Raw genomic sequence first — 23,148 nt, forward strand, 5'->3', positions numbered from 1 at the left:
AATTCGAAATTCCATCTGCATCCGGTTGACGTCTAGCATTCTAGAACCACGGGTTTTGAGAAGAACTTCTTGTCTCGCACAGCTACTTTGTGGAGTCAATTACAGGGTCCAATACGACTAAGGGTATGTTCCGATATACACTGCGACCACTGTACAGTGTGACGTCAATTTAGTATACTGTGAAGCCGTTCCTTTATAGCCAATTACAATTGTTATTATTTAAAACGGAACGCAATCCCGTATACTGTCAGCCGCATTTTTGACGCAGCATTCAAATGAATGTATTAAAGTTTTCTAGTTCAATAAAAATAATTGTTGATGGAGTACTGTCAAATTAAAAATATTTGGGATTAAACTGCATTAACTGGTATTGTTTATAAAACGTTAGGCAATCGAGTGGTTTTGACTGATCACGTGATCAAAGTACTGCGATTACCTTACCTCGAAAACGCCAATGCTCACAGTAGAATATGACGTCATATATTTCCCTAGGGTACTGCGGCAGTATACTGGCAGTCCATAACGGAACGAATTTTTCTACAGAGATAGCACTGTGCAGTGCTCGCAGTCCATATCGGAACATATCCTAAGGGACCATAGAGTATGATCAAGCATAGAGTATAATGTCATTATAGGTATTATATTATATATTCAAGATGGTTCTGCGGATGTCCAAGGGCGGTTGCCCGACCACTTCCCATAACGTGTCCCAGTCTCTTGCCCCTTTGGCCCCTCTTATGCATAAAAAACCTTTTCTGGTGTTACAAGAGAGTATTGGGCGAGGTGATCACTTACCATCAGGTGACCGGTATATAATGGAACATAGATTTGTAGACACTTATAATGAGCGGACGTACAATTAGTTGGGTGATTTGACTAATGAATCTGTTTTTATTCACAAAATCATATTATTGTTATAGCTCGGAATTCGTACATATTTTTATATTAGAGGAGGGCAAATGGGCATATGGCGAAAAGTAAAAAGTCAGCCGCTCATGGAAATCCGCAACACGAGTGATCAGAAGATGCGTTGCCAGCTTTCACTTTACAAAAATAAAAAAATGGCGTAAGCTATAAAAAATATGAAGCTACAACCAAAATACAAAGAACAATCTAGAAATCCGACACTAACGGGAAAATCAGCAATAAAAACTGATCTAAAACTGACTTGGAAATTCTGTTTTTATTGGCTTCATCTATTCTTTGAATAGATTCCTGAGTGTTTTGGTAATGTGTTTACATTCTGCGGCCATGTGTTTTATCTTACGATCATTTTGCAAAACAAGTTTATCCATAGATTCATCTGAACGTGAATATAAGCTTTGCTTACATGTTAAGTAGCTAGTCATGCATATCTGGTAAATAGAGAGAGAGACTAGTAATCCTATAGTTTCATATCTAAATATAAAGCACAAAGGCGCTGTAAATTTTATTTCTCAGCAACTACAACAGGTACATCCCAAATAATATTCATTTATTTATTAAAGCCTATTACAATATTAAACCTATTACTAAATAATTTACAATATTTTATATAACACCCCACTGCTGGGCAATGGCCTCCCCCTTCTTCTTCCATTCGTCCTTATTGTGTGTTGTGCGGGACCACATCACTCCTTCGTAATTTACTAGATCGCCTCTCCATCTAGTACCAGGTCTACCTCTTCTTCTTTTGGCATCTAATGGGTACCAGTTTGTTGCTAAGCTGCTCCATCTTTCGTTACTGGCCCTTGATATCCGGCCTGTCCGATTCCATTTTGCAGTTTTTGCGATTCTTATTGTCTTTTAGTTTACTTTTTTCCGTATTCCCACATAATATATCGTTGAAAATGTTTTGATGAGAAAAATAGTTGAGTTTCTACGTGGTCGGGATCAACATCAGTTTCAAACATTTCCTATAGAGTTACATTGAAAATGTCGTTTGTTCACTAGAACGTTCCAACAATAGAAGAAGTTTTAACTACCATTGCATATGCTTAGCAATGCATTCATACACGGACAGGAGATATGCGAGGGACTAGTGGTTTGTCGCAAGTAAAAATAATAAAAAGGTGTCAGAAAGATTAAAGAGAACACGAATGTTGCGAGTGTACTTCAGTTATTTTCACAGCATCATGACGTACGGTATTTTACTGTGGGGTCACGCTGCTGACATTGATATAGTGTTAGCTCTTCAAAAGAGAGCTGTTCATGCTTGGTTATAGACTGTCTCTCAAAGAAAAATTTATAATATGACTGTTCACTGTCAGTATATTTATGAAAATTTAATATACGTTAACAAAAATCGTCACCTTTTTGCTCTTAATAGCGATTTTCATTATAATAACACTAGAAATAAGGGATTGCTTGTAACTAATTCTAGTATGCTTCATAAGATAGGTACATAATAGCTTTAAGGGTAAATGTATACACTTTTATAATAACGGCCCAGCCACTGTTCGGGCATTAAATGAAATTGAATAAATTTAAATATTTTATTAAATAATGGCTCTGCCGTAAATCCTACTACTCCACAGCTGAATATCTAAGTGATCGGACAGCTTGGGGCTAGATTATGATTGTTTAATAGCGATAGAAATGACTGAACAATAATGTATATTTTTATAGAAAAGAGCGCAAAAAAAAAGAATGCTGGGAGAATTTCTTGCGCCACTTCTTCTCTCTCAGAGCGCCATTTGTTTCCGAAGGGGTAGCAGTATCTAGTATATTAGAAATGACATTAAAAAGAATTCTAAAGGAATCAATTTTGAGAAAATAAATGCCTCTTACGCCTTTTAATAAATATTCTCATTGATAACAATTCCATATCCAGTTTTAATAAACTGCGGCAACAAGCAACCTAAAATCATGAATGATTTACTCGATTTTAGGGATCATCTAGTTAGCAAACTAATATAACTATATTACTTTGAGAACCAGGATTTTTTAATCCATGTTAGCCGCCATGTGCCAGAGAAGCAACAGCCGCAGATAACTGGCGTAGAATCGTTCCTCGTTCGACGTGACCACGACTGCTCTGTCAAGAGTAATCCGACGACACAAAGACTATGCACAAGATTAAATATCACCGAACGGATATTTGGTGGTGGAAGGCTGGGAAACAATTTATTAAGGTTCAATGTTTGTTTAGAAGATTAAGTTTGTGTGAACGTCTGCATATTTCATAAGAGGAATGGAGATCTTCAATGGGGTCTATCTTTCTTTTGTCCGCGTAGTCCTAGTCAACGAATTGGCCACTTAATGTGTATACATCATGATGATAATATATTGGATGCCTCCAGCATGCATTACTATCAGGTTGACAGTACTGGAGGTGTCTGGAGAAAGCGTCGACCAGTGCCGGAAGAATCTTATGTCTAAAATTTACCAGTAGTAGGTATATTATAAAGGAATAGTGTAAAATGAACCAATTTAAAGTGGTCCAATTTAACCCTCAGAAGGTTCAACTTTGTAGCAATAATGTCAAACAATGAATATAACGATAGCTAAAGATGATAGTACCTAAGCTTGACAAATTCACAAAAACATTGATCTATTGCTGTTGAATATCAATGTTGGTATTGGGTTTGTTCATTGAACACGATTCATATATTACATGTGCAGCAACTTATAAACTAATTTCTTTTGCATATTACAGCCATTGTATAATTCTCTATTGATTGAAAAAAGTGGTTGTTCAGTTTCTTGTATGTTCTTCTCACGCGCTCTGCTTTTTCCGAACATATTATGGTAGATTCAGTCAGAAATATTTTAAATGACGATTCAAAAGCATGCATATTCACAAAACAATCATAACTCACTGTTTTTCTCTGAATTACTTTGCAGATAGTTACTACGAAAAAGTCTTTTAATTTTTCGGGTTTATATGATATAGGCTGTGACATTCATAAATAATATGGCTGTCTATCTAGATCTCTAGATCTAGAGATTACCCCCTACAATTTCACAAAGTCACAAACTTTACCCCCTTATAATATTAGTATATATAACTCAAAGATAAGGATATCTTACTAGGAAGTACCTACCTCGTTAGCAAATATTGACATAAGTAACCTAGATGGTGACCTAATTTTCCTAAAGCCCCATAAACTAGGTCGAATCACACCTTCAATGAGTCATGTTTTAATTGAACATCACAGAGCCTCCATTCATAGATAATCCAGCGTAGTAATGACACATCTCACGCGTGTAGGAAGCAATTTACGATTTCATACTTGGTTTGATGTGGTTGGCAGAGTCATCGGGAGTTCTTGTTACAGTTTAAATCATTATATTGACGCTACTTCAATTTATTGTATAAGGCCGGGTCTACATATAGAGAACGATGCTGAACGAAATGTAACAAACGAGAGACGTGAGGCGAGGGAAGTAGAAGAGAAACCTATTGGTGGATTTCGTTAGCGTTTTCTCTTTATATGTTGACAAGGCCTAATACTGGGTTACCTTAGAGACGAAAAATGCTTTAATAAATAAACTTACATGCAGACTTTGTAACACAGTTGATTCCAAATACTAATAATGTCAATGCAAATATTGAAGACAACTATCAGACGTGAGCGGACGCGACCTGCTTTACGCTAATTTTTTTCATGGAGGAGACAAACAAACTGAGGACTGTTGGTAGGTTTAAGTTCCCAATTCGAGTTATTTCGTCTTTAAGGTAAGTATTTTGGTAATTTTGTATGTCGGGGATGGCAATGTCTATTAATTGGGGTCCTTTGTGAGTCTTGTCTACAAGGGTTATGTCTCGTCTGTTATGGTTAACGGTTCGGTCTGTGAGGATGGATTATTATTATTCCTACTTCCTCCGGTTTGTCAGTTAAAAATAAATACTAAGATAATGAAGAATTTATGCATTGATTTATTTGAACAGAATGTATTGGATTGTTGCCAACATTTATAATATACTATCGACGCTTTGGTCTGCTTAATATCGTTGATAGCGAGAATGGAACAGGACCTAACAAAAATAGTTACCGAACAATAACTCACACACATGATTGGCTTATTTGCGTATTTTATGTTATCAGAGAGTTGGTTCATCTGCTTCAATATTAAATAACCATCTGTTGTTCGATCATAAGCTTATAAAATGTAAAAGTATTTGATAAAAAGTAGCTTCGATTCCTATACTTACATATTGTAAAGATTTATTTACGTCTATCTCTTAGGTAATTATTAGTAGTCCATGACCTAGTATGTTTTGTCATTGTCTTCATAAAAATGAACATAAAACAACAAATACAACAAAAATACATAAATGACACCTCCAGACACCTGGCATATGGACCTTAGCGGGTCAGGCCGATTATACATACATCTTTGATACGGTCCTAAAATACTTCCCTGGCTTGTTCTCCTCTCATCCTCCTATTAAAGCTATCTTTTTTGTTGCTTTGGGCGTAACCTCTATTCCTCGATTTTTTCGTCAGGTATTGATAGTAAGGGAACACGGGGGAATCGCGGTTATGTTATTATTGATCCGAACGAGTTATTTTTATTTATTCTATTTTTTTATTAATATTAACATACAAGGCCGCGAAAGGGGTGGATGTGACTCACTGCATCGTTGCTAATTGTATCTAATTGGTGTGCAAACGGACTGCATACCGAGTTTCCTGCCAATGAAAGTTGTTGCCATCTTCAAGTGTGCCTAACAGTTATTAAAGATACCTCATAATTTTAACAAGGTATCTATTTTAAATGGTTACAGTATTTCAAGACATTTATAAAACCAAGTAAGGATAAGAAAATATGAGTTTTCCAAAACCAACTACATCAAAATGGTGTCTATACCGCCACACTCTTCCCATCATTTGCAGTTCTTGGATTTGACATTTTTTGGCCCTCTATAAAAAATATACAATCATGAATATGATTTTTATATAAAAAATCACGAGTATCACACAGCCGATAAAGCCATAAGTGGTTTCAAAAAGAACAGGCGTAAACCCAAAGTAATACTAATATATTCGCCGATGAGGACTACTTTATCGTTAATACTGCTTCCACAATCGTCGTGAATGACACTATAGATCCTCATGAAACCAATCAATCCAATTATAACACCGAGATACTGTCTCCTGTCAACGAAATTCAGTCGCCTGAAAAGGATAATAATGAAAATTGCCAAAATAATAATGTATGTGTCTAAGAAGATGTTCCATCTACTTCCTCTGAATTAAATAAAAATCTAAATTCTGTTCTCGCAAGGAAAGAATAAAAACGTCAAATGAAAGAAAGTAAGAAAAAATCAACTAACAACGCAGATATATAAACTTAAAAACTCCTATTAAAAGAACGATACTGGCTCATCAGGCGAAATTAACAGTATATTTGCCATGACAATAGTAGTGAATACCTTGATGAAGATTCCAATTTCCAAGATGTTTTAGGTTTGTAGTGGATCGAACGAAATGTGGTACATATCCAGGTCCTGCGGGCCTACCATGAACTCTTATTGCGATTCAATTGACACCCTAAAATGAACTGCGGGCCTACAATGAACTCTTATTGCGATTCAATTGACAACCTTAAATGAACTGCATTGCTACACGACGTGATTAGAACTATCTAATTTAGGTTGACGTCAAATCAACTGATTGTCAAAATTAAATGTCAAAAATGATATCAACTGAATCGCAAACTGATTTAGTACGTATTTAGTGCGTATTTGTCAAAGTGACCGATTCGAAAAAAGTTGCTACTTCCTTAGAGGAAAGTGAATCGTGTTTTAATAACTTTTAAAAAATAGTGAAAACATAGAAAAGAAAATTTTTATTGATTAAAGATGAGATGAGAATACTTTATTGGTCTTTTTTGTAAAATAAAATACTGAAAATAAATACCAAAAATGAAAATACTAAAGACGAGGCAGTAAGGGCCAGGGCCTGTCAAATCAAACATCAATGGAGGTGCGTTCATAACTCGTTATTTTTACGAAAACACATAAGCAAACATTTCATTTCTAATTCAAAGAACTATATTTATTTATATTACTATTATTTAATAAGTATAAAAAAGGGCTTATAATTTGACGCAATTGCGCAATTTCACAATGTATTTTTAGTATTTTCTACGCAAAAAAACGCTAAAATCACATCATTTTAGGTTTAGAAACGCAATTTTATTTCGTTCATTCTTCATAAGCGATCCAAACGCCATTCAGTAAAAGGCACTTCATGGTATGAATTTTAAGAAGTGATACAGTTTAGGTACCTAAACTGAACTGCATCGGATTCGCATCGCTTATTATAAGTTGATGGTAGGCCATCTGGGGTGTATGTGCTCACGCTGATTGTTCAGGAAGTGATAACGTCGAAGATTATCATTTGTTATATTTTGTTATATTATAGACAGTAATTCATTTTTAATTTTATAAGACTGATTTGAACGTTCCTAAAGATAACAATATAACAAGGTTTATATGAGAATAAGATTAAGTAAAATTTTATAATTTAATTTAGCGTTGCCGAAAGTTAGCCTAGATCTAATTACACCACACTCTTGCACAATGCGATTCCATTTCTTTTTCAATTATCTCTGGGCGATCAATCTAGTTTCATTAATCCCCTCTACAATACCAACCTGGCTCATCACCTCATTTCCTTGAGTGTCATCTTCGTTATCTCCATATTGCTCTCCATGCTTCTGTTTGTAGTACTAGCACCGACAAATATGGACAATATGCGCAAGGTTTTCATTTTAAAATGGCGATGTGACAAATGAAGCAAGTTTCCTAGTAGAGTCATTTCTTCGTATTGCCATAAAATAAAACATTGCTGACCAATTCTGCTAAGAACCTTGACAAGGTACGAAGGCCTCATAAACTGCAAACAAGTAATCGGATATTTTTGAGGCATCTAGTGCGTTTTAAAGTACCGTTTCTTACTTTATATATTTTATGACATCCCAACTGGACTCGATTATAAAAAGCGATAACTATGGAAGTTATTCGATATTCATTTAGTTGCATTAAGATAACAATTTGTAAATTAAAACACTAAGTAGATTTTTTTCAAAGAACATGGTTAACTAAAGATCAAGTCATTTCCGATCAAGCCGCTAGGAGATGACTTGACCGTCGATGATTTGAGTCGCTCTTCGTAGTATGCGGGGAGCGCCTGCTAGTATGAGAACAGTACTCTATGAACAGTACACATTAAATACTTGTGTATAAAAATGAAACATTTTCTTAAATCTCTTTAATCTATCAAAATTTCAGCTGTCTCATGTTACGGCTTATGAAATACAATCTGTCGACAGTCAGACGACAAATAAAAAAAAATTATCAATCATAGAATACTAAAAATTAAATCAGCTTAAAGTTGTTGTTATAATTTAACTTTTAAAAGACTTCGACAAAAAAATAAACAAACGAGGGATCTTCGTTCGTTGTATAAAGTTGTCACAGATGTGTGACAAAAGTAAGACTCAGTTATACTCTCATATAGTTACAGTTAGTAAAGATAGCAAACAGGACATACGTAGATGAATTTCCGAGATGTATGGTACGTCGTGAAATTACCGTGAAATTTGAATCATTCATAAATACATTCGAAAATAAATTAAACTACTCTAGATAATAACCTCTCTGTTTAGTCACAACACTAACCAGATAGTTTATTAGCGGAAACAACTATAATTCAAGTACTTCGCAAAATTTTTACCCCAATCAATTCAGAATTTAAAATAAGCATGAAAATTGAATCGCAAACAGTATACGCAATATTTAATTTGTTGAGAATTCGTCGTCAAAATACTGCTATATGTCCTGCTGCACGTAGCCAAATACCTCACGGATATATATGTGCGCACGGTCGCGCGAAGGCTACACCTCGGTTTGAATTCAGTAAGTCTCGACTATCAGTAGGAAAGAATGATCAACGTGTACGCTCGCGTCACTTAAGGTTAAATAATTTTCAGTAAATCATTTGAGCGTTCATTTACGAGTAGAAGTGCCGGTCGCACGCGACCTTTTTATCACTGTAATCCATTGTTGATAACCTAAAGTAAACATAGCGTGGGACCAAAGTGAATAAATTTTAGCGACTCTTATTTTATGTACAGCAATGTTGTTTATACTAGTGTTAGCCCTTTTGGGCTGTGCATTAAGTGAGCCGTTACAATCACAATGTTGTGTGTCTGAAGGAGATGTTTTACATGACGATGCGACAACGTGTGTTAATTCTGCGACTGATGCTGTGACACCAATCAATATCCCAAATTGCAACACCACCTGGATGATAACAGAATCAGAATACAACTATACGGTCGCCGATGATGGGACTGTGTATTTACACTCGGAGAACGAATATACTGTGGATTTTCCTGCCGGAGGGTATATGTGATTTATTTCTGAAATACCATAAAAAAATTAATTTTAAGAGGTTACTTCGAATAAGGTCTTAATGATGAATATATAATAATATCTATAGAACAATAATCTATTATGATGATGATAAAATAGCAAATTTATTAAAATAGCATCTACCTATTATTAGTAAACGGGCATTTTGGTTAGACCTGTGATCCACAACCGACCAACGATGCTAGTAGAAGTCTATCAAAGATGAAGGTATATTCCTTAAAAGTATGGGAAAATTTTAGCAGGACAAGATATTTTATATAATAAAATGAATTTTTAATGTCCATCTCATTCGAAATATATAAAATACTTACAAAAATGCAGAAAGATCTTCCTAAAGAGGTACTAAATTGTTTAGGGGTTTATCTATTTTCCTCTCCACAATTTCTCGCGCGTCATTACAAGCACCCATTTACTACGATAATTATAGTTACTAATCCTTTTAGTATGACTTTTTTTGTCACATTTTATCATCATATACATTTATCACAACATCATCAATGTCAATCGAACTTTGCTGGTGTATCTATTCGTTTCACTCTATATTAGCTTCCAACTACGGCGGCAGAATATATGAAACATTGATAGCTTAGAATGCTTTGTCTGTACTGCAATTCACATTTCAGAGTTTAGAGCCCGCCCTGAGAGCGACAAAGCCACATACCTTTTTTTCCCCAAACCTTAGGATTAAAATAAATACATTTCGGCGTGTATTTTGAGAACTCGGGTCAAAAATGCCTATAATGACATTTATATGAATTAGGTAAAGTGAAAAATTCTGCTATGGTATTATCAGCTACCATCTTATTTACCATCGCATGAATTTTGGAACACAAGTATTTTTGCGGTGTTAACTTTCTTAAATTCTACATATTATTAATGCCATTTTTACTTTCCTACAGATTCTGTGTCGCAAACAGAACGCTCAACAAATCTGAAGGCGTTCTGGTCCTATGTGCCGATGAAGAAGAAGTATTATTGGATGACAGTATTCTCGGATTCTGCATGGTCGTGTCGTCCATATTCTTTGCTATAACTGTTATCGTCTACTGCATATTGCCAGAGCTCAGGTGCGTAATATTTATTCTACTTTAGGTTTCCTTAGGTTAATCGACTGTCATGTATTGTATTATCCAAAAAATGTATTTTATTTGAATCAGACGTCATAATCAATATATGAGAGTTCTTTTCATTTACAATTAACAAGATTACATTTGAATTTCAATTAGTAATTTCCTGTTTGTATGACAAAATATTCAAAAACTACAAACTTAATTAATTGTATTATTTACCTAGTTATCTAATCAATTTATCCTGTGGCAGGAGTTGAAAAACCCTTAATTGAATGATTTATTGCAGGGATCTGCAAGGAAAGAGTATTATCAGTTTTTGCCTTAGTCTCGGACTTGGGATGTGCATTTTGGGCTTCATGAAACTCCTGGAATATTCTGACTTAAATCTTTGTGCAGTAAGAGGTAATTTTGCTAAATCTCATTTATTTAATCTAATAAGAATATTATCCTTAACATTTTTAAGTTAATTGAAATAGATACCAGTAATCAGCTCAAACCATATGACCATACGTGCTACGCAGAGCTTCTCAATTTGTCGGGGATCTAGTACTCTTTGAACAGTTCAATTACTTGGCGCTGCGATAGCCGTCGCTTTTGTATATATCTTTTACCGCATTATTGTGCCGCAGAGCAGTTTGACCTGATCTCCTCCACGCACTTCCACCCCCAGACCTCATACAACAAATGTAAATATAATCCTCACCAGGCCTTATAAGTGAATTACGCAGACGGCCTACGAAGATCCTAAACACATCCTACTGGAATGTGAGGCCATGGCCACAGTTAGGACAGGATGTCTTATAGCCCTTGCACTCTAGACGGAGGACCTACCTGAGCCTTCTGATGATACTGTGCCTCTTAAATTCAAATAATTTAATTCGAAATAGGATTTAAAATCACTTATTGAACGTCAAAAACAAACACAATTTCGAAAAAGTATGCCTCACACCTGAGAAGAACGAGTGCAAGAAACTCAGCGGGCTTCTTGTTTTTTTTACATAAAAAAATCGTTATAATGTAATATTGTACAATAAAATTTATTAACAGCCTGATAGCAGTCGCTCCATTCCCAATCTGTGGTTTCGTTAAAAAAGTCATTTATGTTATAGTAACCTTTACCACACGTTTTTTACAGGCCTTATCTTAGCTTCACCTGTATGTATATTTGTTTAGGTATAACCTACTCATTTGGGCGCGATTTGACCCACTTTAAACGGCCAGATTTCGTTCAAACTTCGTAGATTTGTCGAGGTCCGATGACAATATTTTGATAAAATTATTCCACTTTTATTTTTGCAAAATACGATTTTCATCTATCACTTTTCTATTTTCTAGTCGGTTTTCTATATATAGCGTGTTTTTTTAATTCTTAAAATATTAATTATTTAACAAATTTAATTGAATTTCGTAATTTATACATTTGTTTTGTACATTTTCTGCAATCATGTTGTAAAAGTATATACATCGCCCAACAAAAGTGTTACGAACTCGACTTAACTGAGTAGTTAGCATAACAAGTTTATGTTTGTTCCTAGGGTTAACATTGTGATTATCACAGTTTCAAGAAAATTCGCTAAAGGCACTTTATTATAATGAAGCACATATTAGTAAATTTCCATTTTCACTACTAGTATGAAGGTGCTTTATATGTTATGTTATTAGTTTTGCAAATCAAAGAAATAAAAGTACATATTTGCTATTAGATACTTGGGGATAAAAGATTCTGTAATATATTTAATATACAGTATACAAAATTATTTTATTATCTACTTTACTGTTAAAAAAAGATACTTTTTGAAATAATTATTGCTATTCCCGGTACCTCTTCTGTACCGCAAATGTAGCAGAGAACCAAATTGCTTTTCTAACAAAACAAGGAAGAAACCACCACATTATTAATATAGCCATTCATATTTAATTATTTTGCCGCTAAATAGTGATGAAATTAATCGAGTCATTACAAATTCCAAAGCGACAATGACTGAGCGTAATGCAATCAACACATAGAATTGCGCCGTACCCATCGCCCCGATCGGTGGAGGGCCTGTAGTTCCTGTTATTCCAACACCATATACAGAGATGATCCTTTGCTGTTATGGATCATTGCGATAATGAAGAAAATAAAAAACCAGTAACGTTAACTTTTAGGGCCAATCTTTTATAGAAAGACGGTAACGAGTTAAGGTGACATTGATAAATAATGAAATTGGCTAACTAAGTGAAAGGCCACTTACATACGTTTTTGCGCAGCCAGTTTGTTTCGATCATGGAGGCATGTTGTTTCCTACGCTTAAAGATTCTTGTAAATGTTGGGTGTGGCAGAAAAAACATGAAATTAGAATGAATAGCGTAAAAGTTAGAACATTAATTAGTATAACTGCAGTTCATTTTAAGAGGCTAATTACGAAACTATGAAAGTAGAGAGCAATGCAAAACTTATAATGCCTACTACTCGGCTAAGTCGAGTTAGTAAGTCTTTTGTGGGGCGATGTATATGCTTTTACAACAAGATCCCAGAAAATTTTCAAAACAAAAGTCTTAATTATCTTATTCAAAAGAATTGTTAAAAAACGTTTGTGTGGTAAAGGTTACTATAACATAAATGACTTTCTTAATGGTACCACAGTTTGGGAATGGAGCGATCGCCCTCAGGCTATTAAAGAATAAGTTTAATTGTACAATATTACTTTGTAAACTTTGTGTTGCGCCCATTCTACTCAGGTCTGAGGCATTCATTTTGGAATGGGTGGTAGTTTTTGACTTTCAATAAGTGATGTCACATCATTTGAATAAAAATATTTGAATTTGAATGTGAAGTAATGAAGACGTAGATAGTAATTGATAACAAGAGTAGGTACGTCTCGTTGACCTGGAACCACCGTTAAAGGAAATTCGTTCCAAATTTTGGTTGAAAGTGGAAGCGAGATGAATACCACTGATAAATAACACACATACAGATGAATGGTATTTGTAAATTATATGTTGCTCAAACCTCAAAAGCACAAAATTAATATTCATTTTTTTTTCAGCCTTCTTCGTGTACTTCTTCATTGTTGCGAGTTTTTTTTGGTCGAACGCGATATCAATACAATTGTTGATGAACATACAGTAAGTTAAACTTATTACTTGTCAATAGAATATAATAACCTAGTTAATAATTACTAGTAATATAATGTTATAGATTATATAGTGTGCCAAAATTCATCTCTTCATACCATGAAATTTTAGACCTACCTTACCTGAACAATACAGGCAAGTTTTTTTAAATAATATAATAGCCTTGCAATTTAATCAAGAAAAAAGTACCAACAAAATAAATTTTAACACGTCCACTGCTGGACAAAGGCCTCCTCAAATATCTCCCACGATGATCGGTCATGCGCTGCCCTCATCCAACAATCCAAATCCATAAAAAATTTAATTAGTCACATATTAGATGAAATTCATAATCTAGTAACTCCCAGACTTGTTTAATTACGTATATTTAAAAAATAATTGCATTTCTTTGATTCTTCTTTCTTGTACGATTATTCATAAAAACTTTATAGGGATTTTGTAAAAAAGTAAAACGCTTGGCATTATAACGGATAGTGTGCATTTTCATGTAATCTTACTAAAAAGTAATAATTTACTAATAAAAGAACTTGAAAAGGCCATAACATACCATTTTAGTTATTTAACGAGGTTCCTCCTCCTAAACAGTATTATAATGAGTCAGCAGTAGGTATTTCTACAGCTATTTTGAGAGATGTTGTTACTTTGTATATGAAACATATGGCTCTGAAGCAACATTACTTATACCTTTGACTGGTTTATGTCTTATTTCGGCAGCCTGGTTTTATCATATTTTTACCAGTGGAAGGCTCCTTTGCACAGGGTGCCGGCTAGATTTTTGGAACCACAATGGCGCCTATTTCTGAAACAGTAATGTGTAAGCATTACTATGTTTCGGTCTGAAGGGCACCGTAGCTAGTAAAATTACTGGGTAAATGAGACTTAACATCTAATGTCTCAAGGTGACAAGCGCAGTTGTAGTTCCGCTTAGAATTTTTGGGTATTTCATGAATCTTGAGCGGCACTGCATTGTAATGAGCAGGGCGTATCAATTACCATCAGGTGAACGTCCTTCTCGCCTCGTCTCTTATTTTCATTAAAAAAATCATTATTATTAAGGAACACTTGATATCGATTTATAAAAGCGCAAATAATTAATGTCGACTATAAACCATTCTTACTCATTTTATGAATGCGAATCTTGTTTCTATTCGTTTCAACCGAGGTCACGTCAGGGGTTCAGAATAGGGCGTAAGGTAGGTATATTCGTTAATGTTCCCAAGGGAGTGCTAATAGGCCAACAATGATAATTTTTTTAAAATATTATAAAAAATAATAGTTTTCAGAAAAAGGACAGATATTTCATAAAGTTCACGGACTTATCGGAGGCGTTTGATAAATATGACCATACTTTATTTCAATTACATAATATATTAGAGAAATTAATAATAATTTTATCAGAACTGATTTATTCCCACGTTCAATCTATTTTAATAAATTACATATGCATATCACAATGGTATGATTTAAATAAACTGTAAAATTGAAGAACCTCCAGCTGAATAGAAGGAAAAAGTAGCTAAATCTACAAAAGTTAACCTTATTCCAAACTGTCTTTACATAAAGTAATTTATACTTATTGATTTTCTTATATTCTATTCTTAATTGTTATCAAATCAAATCAAATCAAATCACACCAAACCAAACCAAATCAAAATCAGTTTATGGTAGGTCACGGAAATGAATGTCATAAAAAAAATATTTTTCTTATGACATTCATAAGTTCTCAGTAAAATAGTACAGGGATTATAATAATATCTGATCAGCACTAAGCTTATGTTTTCTTAACTATAAAACAAAATATAAAATAATTATAGCTGTATTTAGAAACTACAGTGAAACCTCCTCTAAAATAAGTATTTTAGTAAAGATTTATTTTCAGCCAGCCAAATTCAGGACAATACGGTTGGAAAACATTCTTATGTTTCTCAATGTATGCTTGGGGATGTCCAGCCCTGCTGACAATTTGTATGGCCATTGTCAACTATCATCCTGGACATCATAGCAAACCCGGTATCGGTTTGAATTCATGCTGGTTTTTTGGTAAGTTTTATTCATACAACAATTCTCATAGCCTGATATGTTACCATATATACGATATACAACCATAAACATTCCTGACAGCCTTACTATGGTACGCGTGACCAATATTGATTTGTCAATGTGTGCTTTAGGGTTAATATTCAAAATACTAAGGGGGCTAATGCCAAGAATTCCTGGTTGTTAACGATTTGTCTATCAAAATCGTTTAGAGGAACAATAGATTCGCTTACCTTTTCTATCTTGCTGTATCTCTGTTAAAACTGAAACTATTCACTCTCTCGCACGCATTGTTTTTCGATACCCTAATAATATATTCTAAAGTCTATGGTTGCAATTAAATTTATATTCTAGATGACTTCTATTTTTTTTTTTCATTATTTCGAGTATATTTTTAGCATTTAATATTGATTTAGTTGTGTACAACTTTGTTCTCCGATTATATATTACGGAAAAGTTAATTGTTTGCTACTTCTACACTTTTTAAATACCCGTAACATACAGTACTTGAACATTTTTATTAGAGAATCCAAGTAGGAAGCTCTTTTCACACATCCGTTTGATGTATGAAAAGTATTTTATATCAAACATTGACAGAAACTTTTCAGACAACCAACTCGAATATTATGTACCTAATACGTAGTAGGGAAGACGTCTCACGGTGATTTATTATAATAATTACAGGCAGCTGTCGTCAACTCACTTAGTCTTTGTTAAGCATTTGTACTATTTGTACATTTACGTGCTGGTTTTTGTTTAGAAAATGCCTTTATGAATATTGAGATACTGTTTTAATAAAGAAATATAATTATAAATATATTTTAAACACGCCTGATTTAATTGTAATATGGTGAATTTAGCTCGTGGTAAAGTGTCACCGCGGAGACAATTACCAAGTTACGAAATAATAGTAATGTTTCTGGCTTATACAACTCCCCCGGAAATTAATATAAACGATTTACTATGGACCAAGCTAAAGTCCATAAAGATCTTTGTGAGCAATTCTTTAAAATTAATAACTGCTAAATTTACGACCCGCCACATATTAGGATATCATCCCCGCCATATGGATGTGTGGCGGTCCTACACAGTGCGCTTTTGAAGGAGCCTTATTCCACGCACTACAAAGTTGTGGAATGAGCTTCCTTTTGCGGTGTTTCCGGGATGAAACCACATCAGTACCTACCTTCAATAAAGCGTGTATGTCCTCCCTTTTTCCATAACAAAAATATTAATGACTTCTTACTTAAAGAGTCGAAAACAGTTTGTAGACATTTACAGTATACAATCAAAAGTCTCCGATGGGCGTGCCACAGGGTTCAATCCTTGACCCGTTTCTCTTTTTAGTATATATTAACAATCTTTCATTTATGGTAAAAGTTATTGTCTATATTTATATCGTTTATAATCTATTGTAAAAATATGTATGTAGCTGGCATAAGTTGCATTGCGTAATAACTTCTCTAATATTAAAATATATGTTAAAGCAAATAAAATACTTTTCATCCATCAAAAGGGATCATGATTCCACTCAGATCTAAAATGCGTCATATATGTCCTTCACACTTTATATTGCTACTTCTTTAATTTAATGTGAATCTATATATAATATTACATCCTGTGTTATTGACTTCAGATACACGTCAACAGTGGTACTATATGTACAGTGTTATGTCGATACTGATCGCAGCCAATATAGTTATGTTCCTGTATATGTCTGTATATTTATGGAGGCACACGTTTTCGTCTTCTCACGTGAAAGCTTTGAAATACAAGTGAGTAGTCATTAAAACATTACAACCATAGTTAACTTGTTTAATTATAAGTACGAATGAGTTCCTTGACCTGAATAATAATATGATTGTATCATTTGTTTAAGATCTTTCTTATTTGTGATAAATTTAATTTTACACAATAACCATTCAAAATATTTACGTAGGTACATAGATTTAAACTTGCATATTAGAAGAATTCAAAATTTGTTTAATATTGTCTACTTAATTTATATCTTGCATTTTTTAAATGAATTAAAACCACCAGGAAGCCGGCTAGATTATGGGTACCACAATGGCGCCTATTTCTGCCTTGAAGCAGTAATGTGTAAACATTACTGTGTTTCGATCTGAAGGGCGCCGTAGCTAGTGAAATTACTTGTCAAATGAGACTTAACATCTTATGTCTCAAGGTGACGAGCGCAATTGTAGTGCCGCTCAGAATAGTTGGGTTTTTTAAGAATCTTGAGCGGCACTGCATTGTTATGGGTAGGGCGTATCAATTACCATCAGCTGAACGTGCTGCTCGTCTCGCCCCTTATTTTCAAAAAAAAAATTAAATTACCAGACCCTTCATTTCTAAACAAGAAAGATATCTACTTAGTATAAAAATTAAAATTTAATATATGTTTCATAATCAATTACCAGGCATAATATACAAGCAGAAAGTAGGTTTTATGTATGACACTTGTCAATTATAATTTATTGTAATGATGATTTAATTATAAGTATGTAAAAATAGGGAGCAGGAAGAAGTTAATAGGAATGTTCGAATTTAAAAATATTCGCTGCTTTACGAGCTGATATAAATTATCTGAAGCAGACTTGAAAAAGTGTTTTGAATATCGGTTTTGACGTATGACACTTTGTATATATTCTATGTAGAGATTTGAATAATAAGGTTACCAATGGAACATTTTTTTTACTTCCGCAAAATTTTCTGAGGGTAAACATATACACCAAGGACAGATATGGCATTATTTATTGCAAATAAACCTTAAAGCTTACGCAAACTATTGAAATGAAAACTATTGATGGGAGTAGAAAATGACAACAAAATTCAATTCATTTGCTTGTATCGTAAATTTTAAGCCTTGCGTCACGAAGTCCATGCACCATGTAACTAATTAAAGCAAACCAAAAAAATTTAAAGTAGATTCTTAATATTTAATGTTAAAACGCATTAATTTCTTTTCTGACAAAATAATATATTACAACTCACATGACAGTATTTTATACGTACGTCTAGCGAAAAATAAAAGAAAAAGCGAGCCTCTTTTGACTGCTTTTGACTTTCAAAACAGTTTTGACGAGCTAATTAAATATTCTTGTTATATTCTCTTGAAATAAGTTCTGACTTTGAAATCATGTAATAACTCTTACTGATATCGTTGAAAATTGATGTTATATATTCGTATAATATATTGAAAAATGTAGTACCTATGTATGAAATCTATACTATAATATTATAAAGCTGCAGTGTTTGTTTGAACGCGCTAATCTCTGGTACTACTGGTCCGATTTGAATGATTCTTTCAGTGTTGGGTAGTCCATTTATCGAGGAAGGCTATAGGCTGTTTGTTTTTTTTTCAAAATTAGGGATCCGTCATAAAATTGCTATTTTGTAACACAAGGTGTAAAATCGAAAACCTATTTTTGCGTGCGCTGCTAAAACTATTGACAATAGAACAAAATGATGTTCAGGCTATAATATTGGCAATATTTTATTACTTATAAAACTATCGCGTGAATTATACTATATATGGCAAAACAACGTTTGCCGGGTCAGCTAGTACATAAATAAATTTCGTTAATTTCAAAGATTGCATATCCATCTTAGTGGTTTAGACTTCCTATATTCGAAATAATTTTGTTCTCAGTGAGACGTTCCAAGGATCTGTAATTATTTGAGTTCGTAGTAATTTGAAGGTATATTAAATCTTTAGTTTCTGTTTTTGTCTCCAATAAAGTAAATAAATAAATCTCTTTCCGCACATGTATCATTGATAACTGTAATATTTCCTCTCCAGATTCTTCATGACACTGCGACTATTTTTCATCATGGGTTTGCCGTGGTTGTTTGAGATGATAAGCTCTCTTTTGGGACCTCATGTATTTTGGTAAGTACCTACGACACACGCCAATAAACGAATAATTTTGTATTTTCGTCTTTACCTAATGTGAAGTATTTTAAAATAAACCAATTTTCATTGAGATTAGTAAAAGTATATGCATTGATTGAAATTTAAATCCATATCAAAGCTCCTAGCTTAAAAACATAGATGGCGTTATTACTACTAAACCTTACAGACTGTTGCTAATGTTTACATCATATTATAATAGTGGGATTAGGAATGGGATAGTGTCCATTACCCCAAACCCTTTATATGAGTATATAGGTACTAACTACGTACCCAGCGATTTAACAATGCAGGCCAAGTGGTAACCAGCCTCATACCACAGAAGTTAGAGTAGTAGCCCTATTCCCTTTCCAATCAGGGTTGCCAACCGTACTCTTAAATAGAGTATTGTACTCTTTTTTATGTAGGTGTACTCTACAATACAAATAGGGTATGCTAAAATACTATGTATATTGTTTACTAAAACTGTCTCCCTGGCACATACCAGCCATGCTAACATAACACAAAAAATACTTTCTATTTACTAAAATAACGTAGTATGGCTGCGCCAAGTCAACATTGATGAATTATTATGAATTTAAAAAAAATTATGATCGTTTTTATTAATCTGTACTCTTTATTTGTCCTCTCTGAAATCAGACATACTCTACATCATATAGTAAATGTTCACAGCCCTAACTCCAAGCACGAATTGAATTTCTCAATGACGTTCTATATAATATATACCCATCACGTCGTATAAAAACAAAGCCGAAATATGCTATTTTTATACATTGCCGCATTAAATCCAGTTGCTTAAAATATTCTTGGTCAATAAGCAGCAATGTAAAACATTAATTCAGTTTACGTAATATTATGTTGTATTTAGAACTCGGTTCGGACAGTGACAGTTGACACACGACTAAGGACTGAGGAGTAGTGTGCTTACATTGTCTTTAAGCACACTTTTGCCGTTCCGCTATCAGTTTGCGGATGATATGTCCTTATAAGTGTATCGAACTCTCTTCCTAAGATACTTTATAGTCTAGATAGAGTCTCTTGCTGTTAGACAACTTATAAAAACAGGCCAGGAATATTATTTTAGTGTGTGCGTGACAAGCTACGCCTTACACTCACGATTTGTATGACACTTTGCGTTAACCCTAACGTGAATTGCTCAAAATAGAGGTTCGTTCTAAAGTCAATTTTTTTTTCGACGTTTTCACAGCTGTCATATTCTATCTAGGCTTATAAATGATCTGAGACACCCATTGTTATATAATTCTATTTAGTCTTATAAAATTGTTTAAATTTTCAGGGCCGTAACAGATGTATTCAACTCACTTCAGGGGCCTTTGATATTTCTGGTATTGGTGTGTTTCCGACGTCGAGTAATAAAGGTTTTGTTGAAACACGGCTACTTAGATTGTATGTCAGCGGCGATTGAGAGGTACTTGGCTCTTGGTGATGATGATGAAGAAGTGATCCAATATACTACGGATGTCCCAATGGACAATAAATGTTAGATGAGAAAGAAATTATGCGTTGACGAACCAAAATAAAAATGCCATAATATTACGACGTTATAACTAGTCACTAGAATATAATCTAAGTTATCAAAAGTATTAAGTCTAATATATAGAATTATATAATTTGTTATATAGAATGCTGTATTTTAATTTATTATGCATTAAGTTTTACTAAGTTATTATTTATATTTTTATTTTTATTAAAATAAGAGACTAGACGGACAGGACGCTCAGCTGATTGTAATTAATACGCCCTGGCTATTACAATGCAGTCACGACTTGATTCTTGAAAAACCGAATTTTTTATTAATTTAATTATTTATTAGCATGTATCTTGTTAAGCAGAGATGTACTATAACAGTGGAATCTGTTCTATTTCTTGGCATTACTCTTGATTCCAAACTACAATGGGGCCCCCATATTGAAGGATTGGCTAATAGACTTAAGTAGTTCTGCAACAAACGCGATTTTAGTATGACAATTTTGAATTAACTGACATAGATACGGCGGGCCTAGTTTACTGTAATTATTTTCATAATATTATGTGCTATGTGTATATTGTTATGGGGCAATGCAGGCCAAAACCAACTTTATTCTGTAGAAGAGGACTTTTCCCGCTAATAATAACCTAGGTCCTTAAAAACCAAAAGATTTTTTTTAAAGAATTAAAATATTATACGTCTATCCTATTTGGATGCCATTTTTCATCAAGATCGTGCAAGCCCTTCTCGACGCTCGTTCTATCGGACTAACAGACAGACGGACAGACAAAAACTTTATGTATCATAGAATGTGTGTCAGTCAGTTTTAGAAGTTACAAACAGACATCAAAGAGTATATAGTTATACTACTATAGATTATGCGGACTCATATAAGTTAAAATTTTCTCGCAATATAAAAAGCAATTGTGTGGTTTTATGAAACCACGATGAAAGTGAAAGTATTTATGTGGATAGAATCCACATAAATACTTACTCATATATACTATACTCATATAAGCATTTGTATCGAAATGATATATAATATATTTTGTTTGTTGAAATGACTAATAGTCTTTACTCTAAACAATACACGGTCAACTGCTGCGAACTATAGGCGCCGCCCGACTGTCAAGCGATATGCAACATGAAAAAGTTTGAGACGATGTAATAAAAGTTTCACTGTAATAATAATATATTTATTGCGATTTGTGTTAAATTCATAATTTGTCGCATTTCAACGATCGCACATTGAGAGAAATATGCGGCTGGGAGATAGTAAAATACAAAATGATATATTTTCCTGTTGTAGGCATTTGTTATGTTATTTTGGGATTTCCTGTATACGTGCGTCAATATCTGGATAGCAGCATTATTAATTGAACTCAAAATTCAAGCCAAAATGATATTGTAAAAGTTTCTGTTTTTCCTCTTGTATTATAGTTACTTATAAATTTGATCAAATTGCACTTTTGCTGTTAAATAACATATTTTTATAACTAATCATAACAATATGTTATGTTTTTAAAGTAAAATTTGAAAAACAAAATTTTATGAACGAGGTTGTTTTTTTATGAGTTGGTTAGAGCACCGGCACGGAACGCCGGAGGTCGTGGTTTCGAATCCCGCATCGTTCATAAAATTTTGTATTTCAAATTTTATTTGTGTATAACTAATCATATCAAAGCCTACGAATCTAGTTTCAACAAAACTAACACACGATATTTTATTTTAATTTAATTTGAACGCTTTATAAACTCAATCGCAATCCTAAGTTGCCAATCTGCGATCGAACGGATCATGGATATTTTGATCTGTTTTTCACATTACTGTATACAAGATACCAATACCAAAATTTTATTTTGTATTTAGGTACTTTATTTTAATTATTTATATTTATTTTATAAATAATTACTTTTAATTCATGTACAAAATATATATATATTAATAACAAATGGAACTGTAAATGATTTGATTAATAAAAATATTATTTTATTTATAACCTATGTGTTTATTATATTCGTATTTCCAAAGCGAATTCTACTAAATCTGCAAGTCTACTGAGCACATAAGATTAATATAGGCCGTTTATCGAAATCTACATTTTTTTTATAAAGGACGAGACGAGCAGAACGTTCAGCTGAGGGCAAAAATA

At 33.5% G+C, this 23,148-nt stretch overlaps 1 protein-coding gene across 2 annotated transcripts in view; it reads left to right on the plus strand.

Moving 5' to 3' along the window:
* Positions 1–22,995, plus strand: part of LOC126972549 (G-protein coupled receptor Mth2-like) — a 48,819-nt gene extending 25,824 nt beyond the window's left edge. Inside the window, exons 1-8 of one of the 2 annotated variants that reach the window (XM_050819395.1) lie at positions 8,853–9,340; positions 10,270–10,437; positions 10,727–10,842; positions 13,470–13,548; positions 15,437–15,597; positions 17,231–17,369; positions 19,397–19,486; positions 20,805–22,995. In XM_050819395.1, coding sequence (XP_050675352.1) covers positions 9,072–9,340; positions 10,270–10,437; positions 10,727–10,842; positions 13,470–13,548; positions 15,437–15,597; positions 17,231–17,369; positions 19,397–19,486; positions 20,805–21,012 — 1,230 coding nt within the window. In that variant the 5' untranslated portion in view covers positions 8,853–9,071 and the 3' untranslated portion in view covers positions 21,013–22,995. Of the gene's footprint in view, positions 1–8,852; positions 9,341–10,269; positions 10,438–10,726; positions 10,843–13,469; positions 13,549–15,436; positions 15,598–17,230; positions 17,370–19,396; positions 19,487–20,804 lie in introns of those variants that run through there. The other variant, XM_050819394.1, reaches the window with a different exon arrangement.
* Positions 22,996–23,148: the final 153 nt, after the last annotated feature.

The sequence above is a fragment of the Leptidea sinapis genome, chromosome 26 (genome assembly GCF_905404315.1).
Source record: "Leptidea sinapis chromosome 26, ilLepSina1.1, whole genome shotgun sequence".
Taxonomy (NCBI): Eukaryota; Metazoa; Arthropoda; class Insecta; order Lepidoptera; family Pieridae; genus Leptidea; species Leptidea sinapis.